The sequence below is a fragment of the Palaemon carinicauda genome, chromosome 1 (assembly GCF_036898095.1).
Source record: "Palaemon carinicauda isolate YSFRI2023 chromosome 1, ASM3689809v2, whole genome shotgun sequence".
NCBI lineage: Eukaryota > Metazoa > Arthropoda > Malacostraca > Decapoda > Palaemonidae > Palaemon > Palaemon carinicauda.
The window spans coordinates 204,813,359-204,833,850 of record NC_090725.1 but is presented as its reverse complement, the minus strand read 5'-3'; the positions used below and the strand labels follow the sequence as shown (position 1 = coordinate 204,833,850).

The 20,492-nt window shown below is 42.0% G+C and overlaps 1 protein-coding gene across 3 annotated transcripts in view; it reads right to left on the bottom strand.

Moving 5' to 3' along the window:
- Positions 1 to 20,492, bottom strand: part of LOC137653597 (endoribonuclease Dicer-like) — a 617,521-nt gene that overhangs the window by 251,077 nt on the left and 345,952 nt on the right. For all 3 annotated transcript variants that reach the window (XM_068387145.1, XM_068387137.1, XM_068387151.1), the window contains one exon: positions 2,524 to 2,742. In XM_068387145.1, coding sequence (XP_068243246.1) covers positions 2,524 to 2,742 — 219 coding nt within the window. The remainder of the gene's footprint in view (positions 1 to 2,523; positions 2,743 to 20,492) is intronic.

Genomic DNA, 20,492 nt, shown 5'->3' with positions numbered 1-20,492 from the left:
TGGTAATCTCAGTGTTGTCAGATGTATGAGGGCAGAAGAGAATCTGAAAAGAATAGGCCAGACTATTTGGTGTACGTGTAGGCAAAGGGAAAGTAAAATGTAACCAGGGAGAAGGATCCAATGTAGTACTGTTGGGCCTAAGGCGGCATTGAGAATTAATCCAGGGAAGGATCAATAACTCGTCCATCCAGGCGATGATGCAAAGGCTAAGCCTCGACCTGAACCTGAACGGCCAGACTAGATGACCCACAAGCTATCATGTCCATCTAAATAGCAACTGAGGATATCTTAGATGCCAGGGAAACCTGGACTGGAAGGGAGCCATGTTCCACAGCAAGCAAGACAAGACTAGCAAGGCTAGGGGGGGAGGGGAGGGGAGACATAGAAATTGGTAAAGCAGTAGGGCAGGAAGGCCTAACTGTAGTATTAGAACTAGAAAATGTTGTTCCAAGGGATCTACAGTAAGTAGGCACAGAGAACGAGTCCTCACAATCAGCTGCCAGTATACCAAAAACTAAGAAAGGAAGCCTAGCAAATGGATAAGGCAACACGAAAGGAAGGTTTACTTGTCAATATTATAATAAGACTGGTTTCATACTAAGGGATCAACAGAGTGTAGACAGGGAACAAGTCCCTAGAACCAGTGCCGCCTAGCCAGACACCAAGGCTAAGTAGATAAGTGAAATACTGTCGCCCAAGGACAACTGTAAAACACCATCCACTGCTCCAAGAGGGTACCTTCAGGGCTGCAGCGCCCCACTATAACATATCAGTACCAAGAGAAGGGTGGCGGCCTCACAAGAACCATGTGGATACGTGGTAGAAGGTAAGGGTGCATTTGTATATATTAGCCAGTCTTGACCAAGGGCTGAGTGTAGGGGTTAGCACAAGTTAAGACTGATGAAAAACAAACATGCAAAATTTGGCAAAAGTCTAACCTATAATCATACCACAGTTGTAAAAGAATATATTTAACACACTTTTACAAGACTAGATAAGAATTAATATGCAATTCTAAGCGATTTGGAGAATTGAGCCACTGGCTTCGGCCATGCGTCACCCGCAGACAATCAACAGACGCTTAGCGCTAAAACACAAGGGTGGAGACGTGAAATTCTCCTCCAAAAAAGGAATTGGTACTCAACTTAAGCAATGAGGAAGAAGCAGAAGCATCCATGGTCTCAAAATCACTCTGAAAAACTTGAAAAAAAGCAGAAACTCCAGAAGCAAAATTGTGAAGATGGCACTGATAGAAGGAAATGGCAAACCAGCGAACAGTTTTTAGCACACTGGGATTGCAGTTGTAACAGCTCTCTTGTCCACATATCCAATCCTATCCTATATCCTTCGAGACAGGGTTTATTCAGGGAAGGATAGCCGTATCTTGTTTTAAACACGTCCCTGTTTCATAAACGATATCTCTCGGGATATTCGCTCAATGGGATAGAACCCTGTGATACTTCTCAGGCAAAATATTCTGGTATATCACTCACAGAAATATCGCAAGTAGAAAGCTGCCTTTGAGGAACTTCCAACAGGACGACATGGCTCGGGCCTAAAAATTATTCTATAATCACTTCACAATGAATGGAAATACATTTTGGTTGCTTAAATTGAAATACAATGGAGAATAAAGCAAACTTTTTAAAAATTTATTCTGTAATCAGCAGTAAAACAAACAAACTTCGGAATTTAGCTTATTATAGAGTAAGTAAGCAAGTATATCCGAAGGTGAGAGATCTTGTTTATAAGTTCAAGTAGCAGATCCACGGTCTCGTGGAGAAGGGGTTAACCCTAAAATCAGAACAGTTTGTAATCCACGGGAAAGAAAGTAAAAATCTCAAAATGTGAACAAAACGATAGAAATCGTAAATTAATTATCTCCGAAATACATGCTGCGTTTAGGTCATACACACCAGACAGTTTTTTATTAGGGCTCTGAATATAAGAACTATTTTTAATCTGAGGCTTGAGATGGTAGATACATACTATACAGTACTTGCCAATATTCTCAGAGGGAAAATTTGTTGCACAAGCAGGCCTTCTGTAACACTTCTGACTTCTTTACACCAATAAAAAGTACACCTTAATCTCTGTTATATTCTACTTATATAAGTTTTCCATTTTAATTTCTAAAACAAAAATTTTTGTAAAATCAAGTTAATAAACATTATTTCGCTTTCAATGACTCAAGCAATTATGATGCCTGATGGATGCTAATATATGAATCAACCAATCAGTGTTACTAATAAAGAGGCCACATGTTCATGCAGGCAGTAAATGTTCACTATAGAGAGATGTAGTACAGTGGTGAATGGGAAGATTAATTGTTTGTTATTTTCAAGGTCAATAAATTCTTGTTTCACAATAACAGTTATGTGAATTCCAGGTAAGATTTATCTAATAAACATACTTCTTTCACTGTAAATAAATATTTTTTTTTCACAAATCAATTATTTCACAAAAAGAATTTATGTTCCTGACAACTTCAATTACAAAAACCTTAATTAGCTAACTCTTTACCTTATGAACACCAATCCCCATCCAATGTAAAAAGTCCTTTGCTGCAGAAGCCCCACACTGTAAAAGGTATGCACCAATAAGCGCTTCAGTACAATCTGCAACACTTTTGTCAGATACTTCATGCTCTCTCCAAGGGTTGAAACATGATGATTTAGTAGGAGGCTTCATATCCTTAGTTTCATTGAGAATTTCATCGCCATCCTCTAATTGTTTTATCACCTGGATGAAATAGACAAACTTTACACATAACATAATAATCACACACTTTTCCTATGTTTTCTAAAAAATCTTGTTTCCTTAGAGTTTTATAAAGCAAAATTATCTGGGAAACTTCCAAATTATAGAAATAAGTTTAATTTTATATACAAACCCATAGCTACATTGATGCCCGACCCGGATAAATACCAGAAAAGAAAGCTTCCGCATTAACAGGTAAATTTAAATATGTTACAAAGCTTTACCCTGACAGAAATCCTGAATTTTAGCAAAATTTGTTACCCCAATACTTATCTGAGTCACATTTCTAATATTCTCCAAAAAATGCTAACTTTTCCACCTTGAAAACAAAACAAAAACGTTCTCCTTCTATTTCTATATCCCACCTCCTCCAGGTGGCTGGCTGACACATGGTCTCTTAGTGGGGGAGGGGAAAGAGACAAGCAGAGGTCGTAAGTCGCTCCCCTTAAAAAGTGCAAGGTACAGAAGAAGCAACTAAAAGTGGGGAGACCAAATAACAAGGCTTGGATGACTTGCATTTTGTTTTGGATTAGGTCAATGATGTTTTTGGTCCTGAGGTCAAAAGGTAACTTTGGACAACCTGTCATTTCAAACCTTGTTACTTATGGACAATGCTCCTGCTCATGCTCCAGGGATTAAAGGCAGCATAATGGAAGAGTTCAAACTCAATAGGATAAAATTCCTACTACCCAACGCCACTCCAACATTCAACCCATGGATCAGCTGGTGATCTAAAATTTCATGAAGCTTTCAAAGTCACCAAAGGGACCAAACTTGCCCTCCAAGAATTTTGGAAACATTTCCATATTTTCAACAACCTCAAAATCCTTGACAAATCCTGGGATTGGATCACCAACAGACCTCCTCAATTCTACTTAGTGAAAACTGTGGCCTGAATGTGTTCCTGAATGAGATTTTGAGAGATTCGAACCCGTGCAGGAGGTAGTTGACGATGAAACTGAGCCCTTGGGTAGGACAAATGGGATTCAAAAGGGACAATGATAACATTAACTACTTCCTTAAGGAATATAGCAAGCAGCTGAAGACCAGGGAGTTGATATAGCTGCATAAGGAGCAACAATAAGAGGCTGTGGCGGAGATTTCATCTGAGCAGGAGGGAAAGAATGATATGTGTCAATTTGAGCGAAATTATGATTTTGAAAATGTGGAAACCCTTGCAAATTTTTTAGAACTACATCACCCAGATAAGGCTTCAGAGAGGCGAGCAGCGAATCTAATTACCGACAATGTGAGGCCACAATTTCTTGTTATTTTAAAGAAAAGGCAAAAGCTATTGTCTATAAATATAAAGGTAACGGTAAAGATAAAGGTGTCTGGTTTCTATTTCATCAGAATAGAACATAAGCCATAAAAGCCCAATCCCCACTGAGGTGACAAACCACAGCAGTGGTCTCCCCTGTAAACAGCTTAAAGTCATGGTCACAGGCTGGGATCAATCTGCAGATTGCAAATGCTATGCGAACACGTTATTACTGTACTAGATGGGAGGCTACGTTCATTGTCAAAATTGAATGTACAGTAGCTGTAAAAAAAAAAAAGAAAAAAAAGACAACAAAGTATCCACAGAGCATTAATTAAATGATTCAGCTAGTGATAATGAATATAGTTTAAGAGAGACAACTCCCGATATTTTAACTAAAGTTCTCTTAGAAGGATATTATCTCTCTAAGCAATAAACCCCACCACCTCCTCCTCCTCCTCTCTCGTCTCCCTCACGACAGCCATGACAGTCCTCAAACTTAAAGTGAAAGTTAATTTGTCAATATTTTTATTTCTTATTGTGAATTATTAATTTATATTTATTTCTGACATTAGGGGTTATAAATTCTTCAATAATCAATATCTTGAAGCTTTAAAAATAAGTACAAATGTATATATATACAGTATGGATGTGTGGGATGCAGCAAGTTAATTTCCTTTACTTATGGGTAAAATTGTTTTAGGATACGTGCATTTTAGTAGGTGTGAGCTTGCTCTAAGTTTATTCCTTATACCCTGTCTTATTCCATATCATAATTCCATTTCTTGTTTGTTATTATCCTTATTTCTTTTCATCTTTAGTATTTCACACTACACTTCATATGCATCAATGTCATTTAATGCAAATTATGTATAAAGTAGGCAAAGTTATTTATTGTATAAAACTTTATGTACCATATATTTCCGCATACAAAACGACCTTTAGATAAGACGAGGTTAAAAAATACGGCAAATTTTAATTAACTTATCTCATATCTGCAAAATTACAAAGCCATCCATATATAGGCTATGTTTTGCAACAATAGGTATCTTATCAAACATTGGTTATAGAAAGATGATGTTATTTAAAAAAAAAAAAAAAAAAATTTACTTATTGTATCCTTACAAATTTAAAAAACCCAAAATAACTAGAAAAGAACTCGGAGAGTGCAGACCTCTAACACAGCAGCTTATTTCTAAAAACGAGAGTGCCTTTCCCAGAATCAATTAATCATTTACAGCTCTTTGCACGAGTTTAAAATCCCAGCAAATTTCATTACTTTATGATTAAAACTGTGGCCATATGGTTGATGACTGGAATTTGACCTTTTGCTTGACCTAGGACTAGACCTTGACCTTCGACCTTATCAGCTCTTTACCTAAGTTTAAAATCCTGCAAGTTTCATTACTTTAAGATTAAAATTACTGGCTGTATAATTGATGACCGAAATTTGATCTTTTGTTAGACCTTGACTTTGGACTTGACCTTGACATTCAACCTTAATATGTATTAATTGGCGTGGATATTCATACACTCAAATATGAACCAACTTTGAAGTCTGTTACAATAATGTCCAAACTTGTGGCTGATTACATGAATTGGACATTTTGCTTGACTGTGACTATGACCTTAACCTTCTAAAATTTAATAATTTCCAGCTTTTTACATAACAGTTAATCCCCGCAAGTTTCATTACTCTATGATTAAAATTGTGGCCAGGAAGCTATTCACAAAGAAAGGAACACACCCACACAAAAAAAAACACACAAACTGGGGATAAAACATTACCTCCTTCCAACTTCGTTGGTGAAGCTAACAAAGCCAATTCTAACTCATGTTTTCCTACACACCTCACCTAAATAGGAAACCACTGTTCTGTTTATACTTTATCACCAATCACAATGAACACACAAACAAACAAATGCATTTACACATGCAACGTACTGTATAACTAACGTTACTAATGGCTTTTAGTGTACTATAAGAAAACTGTGGTAGTCAATAACATGTTCTGAAATATTCATTATAAGATATTTTGAATAAGTTTGGGAATTACATCAAGGATATTTGTTATTTATACACATATCCTCTATTAGAGTAGTCTGCAATCACCTGAAAACAAAATCAGTTTACTTTTTCTCACCTGGCCTTGCAGAGAAAAAAGCTGATTTCATTGATATGGAATTATTCCTCTAATAGGTTATTCATTATGAAAATATGCCAATAATACATAAGGTTAAAACAGGTTTATTACCTTTCTTAACAATTCATTTCATTATGTGAATCATTTATATATGGCATAGGTTATCGCACCGAAGTCAAATCGAGTCGATCCTACCAATAAACATCACTGAGAATTTAAGGTTTGATTTTTAGAATAGTAAAAATGTCCCATTTCTAGGAGTGAACTTTAGGATTTCAAGGTCGTCTTATATATGGTATATCATATCTTTATTTTACCCTGCTAAACCTTGTCATACTTGACTGGGTTCTGTTAACATAAAATTTGCACTTTAAAAATAAAAGAAAGCTTTTTAAAAGATATCATAAGAACATGAAATACAGTGGTACCTCTACATACGAATTTAATTCGTTCCACAACCTACTTCGGATGTAGAAAATGTTCGGATGTAGAAACGAATTTTCCCATAAGAATACATGGTAATTCATTTAATTCGTTCCTCAGCCTAAAAACCCATAATAAATCCTTAATAAATGGCTACACATAATTACATATAACAATAACATAACTGCATAATATGAAAGAAGCATGTAAAAAAGATAATTATAAAGAAATAATGAATAAAAAAAGTGTTTTATTGCCACTTTACCTTAGAGACAGGCCAACGCAGGTGTAGGATTTGGTACGCAAGAAGGAGACGGATGATCGGCGAGAAGGTAGACATGGTAACATGTTCTTTAAATAAATACTCTCTCTCTCTCTTGTTCTTCTTCAGAGAGAGAGAGAGAGAGAGAGAGAGAGAGAGAGAGAGAGAGAGAGAGAGAGAGAGAGAGAGAGAGAGAGAGAGAGAGAGAGAGAGAGAGAGAGAGAGATTAAACAAAAATGAGATTAAACAAAAATGTGTTGTGTACATATGATTTTTAACAGCGTTAACGAGTTGAAAGACAGTTAAATGTAACCAAAAAAACAATATCAGTGAATCTGAATTCCTTTATTAACTAAAACAAATATTGATACAAACACACTCGTGTACGTATGCGCAAACACACACACACATACGCACGAGGAGACACGATCGGCGAGGAGGTAGAGATGGTGACTGCGATAACATACCGTAACTTACACTACGGAAATTTTAATCTAACTTAGCTTATTTAAGGGATTTTGACGAAGGAAAAATCTATTTCTGGGCGAGAGACCCGTGTCGCCCAGTGAAATGCTCCTTTAGCACCATTTCTAAGGTATATAACTGCTATATATTACCAGAGAAAATATTGCATAGGGATGCCAGGTTGAACCCAGCTCGGTCACCTATAAAAGGTGTCGATATATAATACTGGGGCATGATAAATCACAACCAGAGGCCTCGCACCATTTAAATATCTCCTGTCAAAATCCCCGAACAGAGAGGTGCCGTTCCACCTCCCACTACTACAGTACCAACAATCCCACGCCAGTGACGTCACTCCTTATGGCACCCCAGATTGGGGCCCAATTAGGGAGGGACGGGTGGGTTCACTGGGCGACACGGGTCTCTCGCCCAGAAATAGATTTTTCCTTCGTCAAAATCCCTTTTCTGGGCTCCGACCCGTGTCGCCCAGTGAAATCTTACCAGAGAATGGGGACCCAATATGGCTAACTACCTGAAGAGAGAATAACACCAAATAACAGAGTTGATGAGTTTAATATAAAAAAAGAGGGATGTGGAAACCCGTAAAATTAGATCAACATATATATGACAGTGATAAAAAGACATGGGAAACAATCAATAATGAAACCCGTAGGTAAAATGCAACAGATATGAATAGTGGGAATCCAGCTTGGTAATCAAAAACGCAAAATAAAATCAGCTCGGGGATTAAGAACAAGTGTAATGAAACAATTCGTGAAATTGAACAATTGAATAATAAAATAATACACCATAAGGGTGTCTAGTAACAAAACAGGTAGGAACAACAGGTAAGCCAGGCAGGAGGGAAAGAGGACAGAGCAAGACGTTGTGATTAGGACTCAGTACCTTCAGGAGGAACTATATTCCCTGCAGCTACTGTGGCAAATCTAAGAGCTTCTAAAGGTTTTAGGTAGCGGCGCTTGAAAACTTTAGGGGACCTCCAACCCGTATATTTAGAGAGCTCATCAAATTTCATAAGGTGGAAAAATTTAAATGAGGTAGCCACAGCACTAATATCATGGACAAGTGGGAATGATGCAGGATTAGTTTGTTTAATAAAATAAAGAATTTGTATGATTCCCTTAAGGGTAATAGTTCCTCCGTGTTCTCTAATAAATAAGGGCCCTGTGGTTGTAGTGGAAGTTCTACCTAAGTAGGCTTTCAGGGTGGTAACTGGACACAGGGATGGATCCCGAGGAAGTGGAACAATCTTCCAGGGAGACCACCTGTTTTGAGGGTTCTTCATTTTTAGCCAGGAAAACTTTGTTAGGAGAGAGAAGAACCTCACCCGAAGAGAGAAACTTTATATGACCAGGGTCACTAAATAAGGCTGACAATTCTGAGATTCTGGAGCCAGAGGCGAGGCTCAAAAGAAAAAGTGACTTTCTTAATAATGCCCTATAGTTACAGGATCCAATTTGGGTGTCAGAGGCTAGCTTAAGAACAGCGTTCAAAAACCAGGAAACTGCGCTAGGGCGAGTTGAAGGTTTTAGCCTGGCACAAGCTCTCGGAATGGATGAGAAATATGAATCCGTTAGATCAATGTCAAAACCAATATGGAAGATCTTTCCCAAGTCTTACTTGATTGTAGTAATGGTATTGGTTGCCAGGCCAGATTCGAAGAGAGTTCTGAAGAATGTCAGAGTTCGGTTCAGCGTCATTGTCTCAACTTGGGAATCTTTCAAGAATTCATCTAATTTCTTGATAGCTGAGTCATATTGATGGAGAGTACAGTCCCTTTTGTCAGATTCCAGGAAAATAGTATTCAAAGAATCGATGTTTGTACCACGTTGGGCTGCGAACTTCATGAACTCCATAAAGTTAGGGCATTCAGAATCCTTGAGGAAGCGAACACGTTGCGAGTTTGCACTGTCTTTGTTATCACCGGATTGGGAATCCGCTGGGGGCGGAGACCTAGTTCTAGCAACAAGGGGAACCAAGTGCTCTTGGGCCAGTTGGGGGCTACGAGAGCCACTCGACCTTTGACGGATCTGAGTTTGTGCAGAACTTTCAGCAGGAGATTCACCGGAGGAAACAAATAAATCGTCTTCCAGGTATTCCAATCTAGAAGCATAGGGTCCGTGGCATAAGCCTGAGGGTCCAGGTGACAGGTGCCACTTGTGCAATGCTGCCATGGGAAAAAACTTCAACATGATGTGGTTTATCTGGGCTGATCAGGAGCCCTATCTGTTGAGGCAGTGTACTATGCTTGCACTGTCGAGAACCAGTCTGATATGGAGATTCCTGGCTGGGTTGAGAAGTTTTAAAGTGAGGAAGACTGCCATGATTTCTAGGACGTTGACGTGTATTTGTTGAAAGACCGGTGACCATAACCCTTGGACTTTCTTGTGTTGTAAAGGAACCGACTTGGAAAGATTCTTGATCTTTCCAAGTCTGCAGACTTTTTCTCAGGGTTGGGGAAAGGCGAGCACGTCTGTCTCGGCGTATTGCGGTTGCTCTGGAGCGCCACACCCTGTTTATGTCCCTGAGTTTGGACCTCAGGATGATGTCTGTCACGGAGGCGAAGTGTAAAGAACCTAGGATCTACTCTCGGCTTCCTCGGAAGGCCAACTTTCCCCTGAGAAATTTGTTTGTATTCCTCCCTATCACCTTCCTTTTGGCTTTGGGGAGGCACAGCGTATGGGAGCACAGGTCCCCTTGTAGTCCCAGCCATTGAAACTTGGTCTCCGGGACCAGGCGGGATTTCCCGAGGTTGACTTGGGATCCCAGTTGCCCGTTGCTACGCTGGAAATCTGGGCATTGTCTGACCAGATTAGCCAATCGTCTAGATAGGCCACTACCTGTACCCCTGAGTCCGGAGCTCTTGAATTACTGTCTCTGCTAATTTGGTGAAGATTCTGCGTGGTATGTTGAGCCCCAATAGCATCAGTTTGAATGCATGGGCTTGTTTGCCTAGCTTGAAGCCCAGAAAGGACGAAAATGTCTTGCTATTGGAACGTGATAGTAGGCATCTGTAAGATCGATGGAGGCGGTGACGGCCCCACGGGGAAGTAAGGTCCACACCTGCGAGACGGTAAGCATATGGAATTTGTCGCAACGAATGAAGGAATTTAAACGAGACAGATCCAGGATTACTCTCCGTTTGTCTGAGCCTTTCTTTGGCACGCTGAACAAGCGTCCGTGAAATCTTATGCGACGTATACTTTGGATTGCATTCTTTAGTAGCAGATCTTTTGTGAAGGAACGCAGTTCTTTCGTGAACTGAGACCGGTTGAACCACTTGCAGAGGTTGCCTGAATTGAGAAGATTGGAAGGGCCTCAATCTCTTCCTACCTCGAATTGGGGTACTAGTAGGCTCATATCTCCTCTTTGAAACCAGGCCCCACCTAACCTTGAGGTTTTGGTTGGTTCTAGCTGCCTCGCTAAGGACCGAGTTAACTAAGTCCCCTGGTTGAAAAGATCCGGACCCCAGACTGGAGCTTTGATGAGCCTATTAGGTTCGTCCCTAATCGTGGCTTCGGATAGAACGTGCCGTCGACGATGGGTCCTGGCATTTGCAAAATCATAGGCGTCAGCCATAAAGTTTTGCAAAAGTGACTAAAATATAAAGGGAATCCAAGTAATAATGAATAACGTTGGCTCCGGGGCTCAACTAAAAAACCCGACCGAATGGTAATGAATAAAAGCTACTCCTGGGGATACCGTAAAGGAAGTCTTTAAACATATATATATATATCTATATGAGGTCCGTGAGGTGCGTGACAGGGGGGGGATCTTAAAAGGGTCCGTAAAGTGCGGGACCAAGAGGGAGAAGCCCGTACACAACCTAATATTAAATAACATAACAAGGTACCACGGAACGAATCGAAAACTCCCCGCCGATCGTCGGCCAAACGAGCGACGGAAAGAAAACGACTACGACCGGGTAGAGTAGTGGGGAAAAGTAATGTACGTTAATGAATAATATGCCTCACAGAACAACGGGAACTGCCCGTGTAAAGCGGATGCCCCCGGGAGGGGTACATTGCGCTATAAAGTGACTCAAACTCGATCGGAGAGAGAGAGGGGGGGAACCCTGGGGTGGGGTAACGGCGGGAGGAGGCTAGGAGTGTGGCGATAGCAGGTATACCAACCTGCCAGACCCACGATTGATATGATCACTCGGAAGGACTAATAACACTATAATAAACATAACGTAGGGTAAAATAAGGTAGGAAGGCATGCTGGATGATAATAATAATAACATAGTTAAACATCAATCGTAAAACAAACGAGCGAGCAAACACGAGACAGGAGAAATCAAGCCTGACAGCGCTGGGAGTAGGCAGGGCTACCAACGTAATATAGAGCAGCTGGGAGTAGGCAGGGCTACCAACATAACATAGGGTCAGTGAAGTTCTAACAAAATGAAAACTAATATGTAATATCTGACTCATGAAAGCCCCTCGAGCTAATGCAAGCAAACGAATGACGTTAAAAAGATAAGCAAGTCCGTGCCGTGCGAACGTAAGTAAACTAAGTAATAAAATGTGAAATAGAACGCCGAAGGCGATCAGGCATGCCAACCTACCGAAAATACGCACACGTATATGTAATTACTGTTATCATAAAAACCAGGCAATAAAAATTAAAACGGTGTGTAAACCGTGGATATCCGTAAGGTTCATAGCGAGAAACAATCAGTATGGAGGACTTATTGAAAATCGCTAAGAACGAACGATAGAGAGAGAGAGAGAGAGAGAGAGAAAGGAGCCGAGCCCATCTGAGAGACCTACGAAAGGTCGTGAATAATAAAACTGAATACTATAAACAAAAAGGGGCAAGGCCCCCTCCAAAATCTCAAAACTCATAGATCTGGTACTTAACTTAGATGGAGGGACAGTGGAGTCCGACATCTTGAGGTAAATCCAGAAAAAAACCCGGTAAATACACACACAAGGTAAATAACGGCTATCATAATTGCGTGCTAAATAGGAGTGAAGTCACTGGCGTGGGATTGTTGGTACTGTAGTAGTGGGAGGTGGAACGGCACCTCGCTGTTCGGGGATTTTGACAGGAGATATCTAAATGGTGCGAGGCCTCTGGTTGTGATTTATCACACCCCAGTATTATATATCGACACCTTTTATAGGTGAGCGAGCTGGGTTCAAACTGACATCCCTATGCAATTTTTTCTCTGGTAATATATAGCAGTTATATACCTTAGAAATGGTGCTAAAGGACCATTTCACTGGGCGACACGGGTCGGAGCCCAGAAATTTATTTTTTTAATTTTTATATTTCATATTTTTTACATTTTTTTTTCTTTTGATTTTTTATTTTCATCACTTTCAGTGACGAGTTACGGTATGTTATCGCAGTCACCATCTCTACCTCCTCCCCGACCGTCTCTCTTATTGCGTAGCAATTCTTGCACCTGTGTGTGTGTGTTTGTGCATACGCACACGAGTGTGTTTGTATCAATATTTGTTTTAGTTAATAAAGGAATTCAGATTAGCTGTTATTACTTTCTTAGTTTCATTTAATTGTTTTTCAACTCGTTGACACTGTTAAAAATCATATGTACTCTAAACACATTTTTGTTTAATCTCTCACTCTCTCTCTCTCGGAAAAAAAATAATAGACGTAGACGTATCTAACACTATAGCAGCGAAGAAGAAAGAGAGAGAGAGAGAGAGAGAGAGAGAGAGAGAGAGAGAGAGAGAGAGAGAGAGAGAGAGAGAGAAAGAGAGAGTGAGAAAGAGAGAGTGAGAAAGAGAGAGAGAGAGAGAGAGAGATTTTATTTAAAGAACATGTTAATGATATGTTTAGAGAGAAACAGAAAAAGAGAGAAGTCTTATTCAAAAGAGCTTGTTAATGCTATCTTGGTTTTCTTTGCTTCACTTTTTTCTTTCTTTCTGTTCATCACGTTGGCCCTTCTCACAAATGATCGTTGCCAACAATCTCTTTGTCCTTTATCCCTATCAACAAAAGGCGTTCTATCTCTTCCAGGGTATTGCTACGATGTCTTGTAATAATGGTGATCCCCTTCGATGGTTATTTGCTTTAATGGCTGCCTTCAGCTTGATGATCCTCGAGATCATAGGCCTATTCCGGCCATATTGTTTAGCCATACAGTATCACTTACATGCACACTGCTCTCATGTTTTTCTATAATTTCTTGCTTCAATTCTAATGAAAGAATTGCCTTCTTCCTGTACTGAAACTTAGCTTCTTAGGCACCATGATTATAGGTAAAATCAAAAAGGAAATGTGAGAAAAGGAAGAAAATAAGCACTGTTAATAACAGACCAAACAGAGGACAACCACACGATACACACAAGAACAGAGAACTGAGCACTCGACGCTCAATGGCGTAATGTTTACTTCGTGTGTCGAAATAAAATTCGGGTGTAGAGTAAAAAATTTGCTCGAATTTTACTTCGGATGTTGGAAAATTCGGATGTAGATACGTTCGGATGTAGAGGTTCCACTGTATGTTCAGCTCTACTTTTTATTCCTTTTCAATGCTCAAAACCACCGTGATCAACACCAGCATTCAAAAAAAAGGACACAGTTAACGTTGTAAATGGCTATAATGAGATATTTAATTTTTTGAGGGGGCTCAAGCCATGTTGTCCTGATGGAAGGTTCCTATTGGTAGCTTTCTAAGGGATATTTGGCTACAGTGATATTCCCAGAGAATTGACTTTTAGGTCTCCAGAATTCTAACTCCTGGCGCGAATGTCCTTAAAATTTCTCATATGGATATCGTATAATATCAGGGGACGTATATCTTCATACAACACATAGCAATCTTCAACCCGAATAGCGTTTTCGTTTCGAGGGGGAAGAGTGGCGAAAAAAAGAAGGGGAGAAGTTATCAAGGTTACCCTTCCTCCCGTACTATTACGAGTATCCAAGATGGCACTCATTCCTATTTTTGTAGCGAATTCGCACGGTGGTTTTCCCTGTTGATCTAACGTTTTTGATCGCTTTGGTGAGATTAATTATGCAATCTCCAGCTTCTTCTGCTTCTGGAAATTTGAGTATTTATTCTTTACATTGTATAATTTTTAGCTCCTACTTCACAGTGAAATCAGAGTAATTTATTGTGTTCAGGAGCTGGGCCGTTCACCGGAGGCACCATGGGCGCTGTCGTTCATGAGGCATGTGTTATTTAGTTAGCAGAACGACATTCCCGGTGGTAATAGCATTAATAAATTATTAAAACTATTTAGGCACAATTATACTAGTAAAGATATATTATGCATAGAAATTTCCTCTTCCTTAAGTCTATCGTATATATTAGAGTTTCGGTGATCTAGGTAACCGAGATCTCGCCCTGCGCTAGGCTACCTAGCCTATGCGTTTTAGTATACTTTCATTTATCCCTGGTTACCCTTAAGTATCGTTTTATCAATTCAACAGGAGATAGTATATATCCTAGAATTACTTATATAACTCGATACTCGTCTCCTGTGGAGATTTAAGGGTAATCCCTCCCCTCTGAGTGCCGCCATAGGCGACAACCCTATCTTAGTCTTGCCATAGAGTAGTTCTCTCAGGCTTGACTAGGCTAGTGTTTTTTGTCTTCCACCCTTTCCGGCGAGTATGCCGGCTTGGGTTTTCGACAGAACCTCAGAGTATTCAGTCTTTATGCCGGCAGCCGAGCGGCAGGGTGAGTAGTCACTCTCCAGCCGGCTTAGAGCTGCCGACATAGGAGGCTAAGCCTCCCTAGGCCGAACTTGAAGTGGTAGTATGATGCCGCCACCTTCACCCCTGCGGACTAGAAGACTAGTCCTGTTTCGGCAGACCCTACGCTGAAGAATAGATATCCTTCTGCCGCCTAGGATGGCGCCGATACTGAAACAATGTTTCACTCTTGTGTGGAGGTGGCGGCAATCCTGCCGCCTTCTTCTACACTTGATACAGGACACTTTTCCCTTTCCCTCTCTGTCCTTTAGCGATGGCTTAGCTATCGCAATCCTGTAGCCATTGTCCTGCAATCTCACCCCATGCCGGGTAGGTTGTGGTGCCAGCCGGGCTCCTACACAAGCAGCTGTTTAGTCACTCAGTCTTTCCCTTATGGACACAAGGCTTCGGGAAACGTTGTGCCGGCTGTGACGGTTGCCGGTGGGAGACCCCTTTGCTGCTCAGTGTTCTTCAGTCCTCTCTCGGACTGCCATCCACATTCCTGAAACCGGCAATGCCGGCAACAGATCTTGTGGCTGGATTGAAGCTTGAATGATGCATTCTCCCCTTCCATTTGAACCCTCATTCTGGAGGAAGGCAGTAAGGTTACATACTTACACCCTTATATATTGTAAACATACATTCTAATAAGGCAGCCCTTCACTCCATGCTTTCTCTCTCTCTGTCAGCTAGTGCCACCAGGTACTAACCCAGCTGGCAGCATGTCGGCTGGACCGGTGCCATCAGGTACTTACTTAGTCGGCGGCATGCCGGCTGGACCAGTACCGCCAGGTATTACCCAGCTGGCATGTGAACTGTGCCACCAGGTGCTAGACCTGGCGGCAGAACTACAGTATATGATTATACAGTAGCCAGTATATTTGCAGTATAGTATATAATGCAGACAGAAAACTATAGTATACATTACTGAATACAGTAGTTATTTTCCAGCATACCTTGTGTATCCTTGCACAGTCTTTTGCTGAGACCAATCCTATAGTGAAAGAATAGAATTCCTTCAATACTCTGATTAGAAATCAGTTAATAACTTACCCCACAATATTAAATAGTTTTAGAAGGGTCAGTGGTTGTACACCTTTTCTATCCCTAGAGGTTAGAACTCTTCTCTTTTGAGTTTGCCCTGATCAGGAAACTCTATAATCTTAATATTGGGGGGGGAGGTCACAGCAATTGGCTGGAAACGATACAAAAGTATGTCTTTCCTAATTTCTTTCTAGCTTACTATCCTAAGCTATAATAGTTAAAATATCAATATTTTGCATATCTGTTTATCATGTGAGATAAACAATCGCATACTCATTTAATTTTCCTTTCTTTACAGGAGGAACCCCAAATGAAATGCGATGCGATCTTCTGCAACCATAGGAGTAGGAACTTCTACGGTCACAAAGCATGCAGGTCTCATGCCCCTGCACCATCATTACCGAAACCCTACAATACTGGGACAACCAAGTCTGCAATATCTGCAGGACCTTGGTGACCGAAGGTTTTGACGACCCCAAGTCAACGGAGTCGAGGGATGCGGCACGAGAAAAGCTGCGCAAGTGGGTACGAGGGTTCCAGAAGAACTCTCCAGGACCATACCTACCTAACGACAGGATGCGTAGCTTGCTGTTCCCGAAAGCGGGTAGTGAAATTGTTGTACCCCAAGCACAACTCGGACTTCCCTGAGTCTAGATTGCCATAGAGATGGATGTCAGTGAGGCGTTGCAAAGCATGGACATCCACCAGGAAGAAAGGATGTCAGAAGTGTCTACGGACACTGAAAAGGATCTACTAAAGGATGATCCCGAGGAGGAGTCTACTCTACCTCCGGAAGAAGACGATGATGTCGAGTCTGAGTTCCTTCCGTCCGTGCCAGCACCGGAGCCGTTACCCTCGACATCGTCAGCTTCTACCCCTCCACTGGCCCATCTTACGGCCTTAATGGAGAACATTCACAAGCAAAGGAGGCGAGATTCGAGAGAGAGCTCTGTGAAGCTCCAATTACCGCCTACCGAGGGTCATACAAGCGACCAAGAGTCCAAGACCTCCTAACCTGCTCCAAAACCAATCCCTGGAGGTATGCGGAGTTTATGGCGATTACTAACGGCAAACTCTACATCTCGGAGAAGATGGGAGCCATCCCCTTAGACGAAATCCAGTTTTGGCCAAGCTTTAACGTTTACCCTGATTGCTTCTTTCGACTGAAGCATGAATCAATGCCAAAAGAGGAGACGGAACCGAAGGAGGTCATGGTTTTCGACCACGATAAGGCACAGACTCTCTTGTCAAGTAGCCTGAGAAAGGCGGGCTATTCGAATTCGAAAGTGCCCGCCTAGAGCAAGAAACACCCTACCTTTCTGCTTCTGCTTCAATAGCCTTCCCCTTTACGTCAAAGGCATTTAAAACTGTTGCCAAGGCAGTGGAGGCAGGCAAACCATGCCCTGCACAAGAGGAGTGCAAGCCTCTGTCATTAGCCTTGCCCATGGAAGAGAAGGAATGGAAGGAAGTCCACCTAACCTTCTCAGTAGGGAAACTGGATGCAGACATTGCTGGACGACAGTTTAGTGAGAATCTCCCTAAACTTTCTGATTTTCTCTTGCGCAAGGAACAAGAGATGAAGGGGAGACTTGCGGCATCTTTATCCCTACAAAACTGCATAGAGATGTGTGCAGGCCAAAGAAGTACCCAAGACATGCTCATGGTCCTGGCCAAAATGCATATAGCCACCCTAGTGAAGGACCTGTATGTTTTCATGAAGGCTACGAGAGCCTGTAGGGAGTTCGTGTTCGCTGCTGCAACAGTGAAACATGAACCCAGGAAGCTGATATTCTAACATCTGGGGTAAAGACCTCTTTCCGAATGAAGTAGTCAAAGAGGTAGTTGAGAAAGCCATCACGGAGAATAGGAACCTTCTCCAGAAGTGGGGCATCTCTTCAAATAGGAAGTCTTCTCCGGATGCAGGTCCCCAACCTAAAAGGAAGACGAAGAAGTCTAGACTTCCCCATCGGCCTGCTCAACAACATTCCACAGTCACTATGACCGCGGTGCCCCATGTGGTGGCCCAAACACAGACCACCTTCCAAGTGGTGCCTCAACAGCTGGTTGCCCAGTCACTAGCATTCAGGCCCAGGTTTTGAGAGGCAGACCACTACCTTTCGGTTGAAAGGTAAAGGATCCATACAGGGCTCCTCTAGACATCCCTCAAGAGGTAGGGGAAGATGCGATCGAGGAGGTAAACCCTCCAGTCAATCGAAGCAAGGAGATGCTTCAGGTATGAGGGAGGCTCGAACATTTTCAGGATCATTGAACCTTCGATCCTTGGGCCCACGGCCTAATCAAGATTGGACTAGGATGGAAATGGAACATGTCTCCACCATCATTTCCTCAATTCTTCCAACACTCCAACCCCACATTAGAAGAACATACCCTAGAGCTCTTGAGAATACAGGTTATAAGAAAAGCAAAGTCCATCAAATTCCAGGGAAGGCTTTTTTTGTGTTCCCAAGAAGGACTCAGACGAACTCAGAGTCATTCTGGACTTGTCGCCATTCAACAAGTTCATAGAAAACAGCAAGTTCAGGATGTTAATCCTTCAACACATAAGGACCCTGTTACAAAAAGGGGCGTTCAGAGTCTCAATAGACCTGAGATATGCCTATTGGCACCTTCTAGTCAGTTGCCCCCTCTCCTCCTACCTAGGATTCAAGTTACAGAAGAAAAAGTATGTTCTCAGAGCAATACCCTTTGGACAAAACATAGCCCCAAATATCTTCATGAAACTTGCAGACGCAGTCGTGCAACAACTACGCCTAGAAAGTGTTCAGGTAGCAGCGTACCTGGATGACTGGCTGGTGCGGGCAGCATCCAAAACGGCTTGTCTGCAAGCATCCAAAGAAGAGATCCAGTTCCTGTAACATCCGGGATGCAAGATCAACTTCAAGAAGTCTCGACTCTCTCCAGCTCAAGGGTTTCAATGGCTGGAAATCCATTGGAACTTGAGGTCACACTCTCTCTCTCTCCATTCCCTCAGGGAAGAGGAGAGAGATTGCATGGTCTGTCAAGAGACTACTGAAATCTGACAGGATTTCAAAACGCCAACAGGAAAGAGTGCTGGGCTCTCTCCAGTTCGTGGCAGTAACAGACCAAGTGCTAAGAGCACAGCTGAAAGATGCGTCAGGAGAAGATACGCATCAAACGCTCGAAGAGATCTAAAATGACCGATACCAGCCTTACTACGATCAATTATCAACCCGTGGTCGAAGGCCAAGAGCCTAATGAGGACCGTGCCCTTGCAACTACCTCTGCCGTCGATGACCATCCACATGGATGCCTCGACGCAAGAATAGGGAGTTCACTCCCATCAAAGGAAAGTCCAAGGGACTTGGTCATCTCTGTTCAAGGCCTTTCTCATCAACAGTTTGGAAGCCATGGCAGTCCTCTTGACGTTGGGAAAACTCTCCACTCGCAAATCAATCCACATCAGGCTGATCTTGGACAGCGAAGTGATAGTGAGAGGTCGGAACTGACAAGGCTCAAGATCGTTCCATATCAACCATGTGATATTAGCCATCCTTTGTCTAGAGAGATGGCACCTATCAGCAGTTCACTTACAAAGGTTCCGCAATGTGACAGCGGACGCTATATCCAGGCTCAAGCCGATAGTCAGAATGGTCCCCAGATGTAGACTCATTCTCCTCCATCTTGGAACAAGTCCCGGAACTGCAGATCGACCTCTTCGCGACGAGCGACATCAAAAAACTACCTCGATATGTAGCCCCATACGAGGACCCTCTAGAGGAAACAATGCACGCCATGTCCCTAGAGTGGAACGAATGGACCCGGATTTTCCTGTTCCTTCCATCCAATCTCCTGCTGAAGGTCCTCAACAAGCTGAGATCCTTCCAGGGAACGGCAGCTCTAGTGGCGCCAAGTGGCCCAAGAGCAACTGGTTCCCCCAAGTGATGAAGCTGAGGCTGAGGCCGGTCCTTTTACCGAACCCAGCACTATCTCAACGGGTTTAGAAGTCGACTGTCTTCGCTTCATCACAGAGAACCCAAAACCTTCATCTCATGATTTTCTCGCCTTAGCGGTTAAGAAAAGATTTGGGATCTCAAAAGGCAGTATAGACTTCTTAGAAGAATACAAGTCTTAGTCAGCTAGAAGAGAATATGAATCGTCTTGGAAAAAGAGGGTTGCTTTAGTTAAAGCAAAAGGACCGAAAGAAATCACAATAGACTTCTGTCTGTCCTTCTTTATCCACCTTCATGAACAAGGTCTGGCAGCTAACACGATAACTACGTGTAAGTCAGCCCTGACTAGACCTCTTCTATACGCCTTTCAAGTGGACCTGACGTACAAAATCTTTAACAAGATCCCAAAGGCATGCGCTAGACTTAGGCCTGCAGCTCCTCCGAAGCCCATTTCATGGTCCTTGGACAAGGTCCTACATTATGCTTCATCTGTGAACAATGAAGATT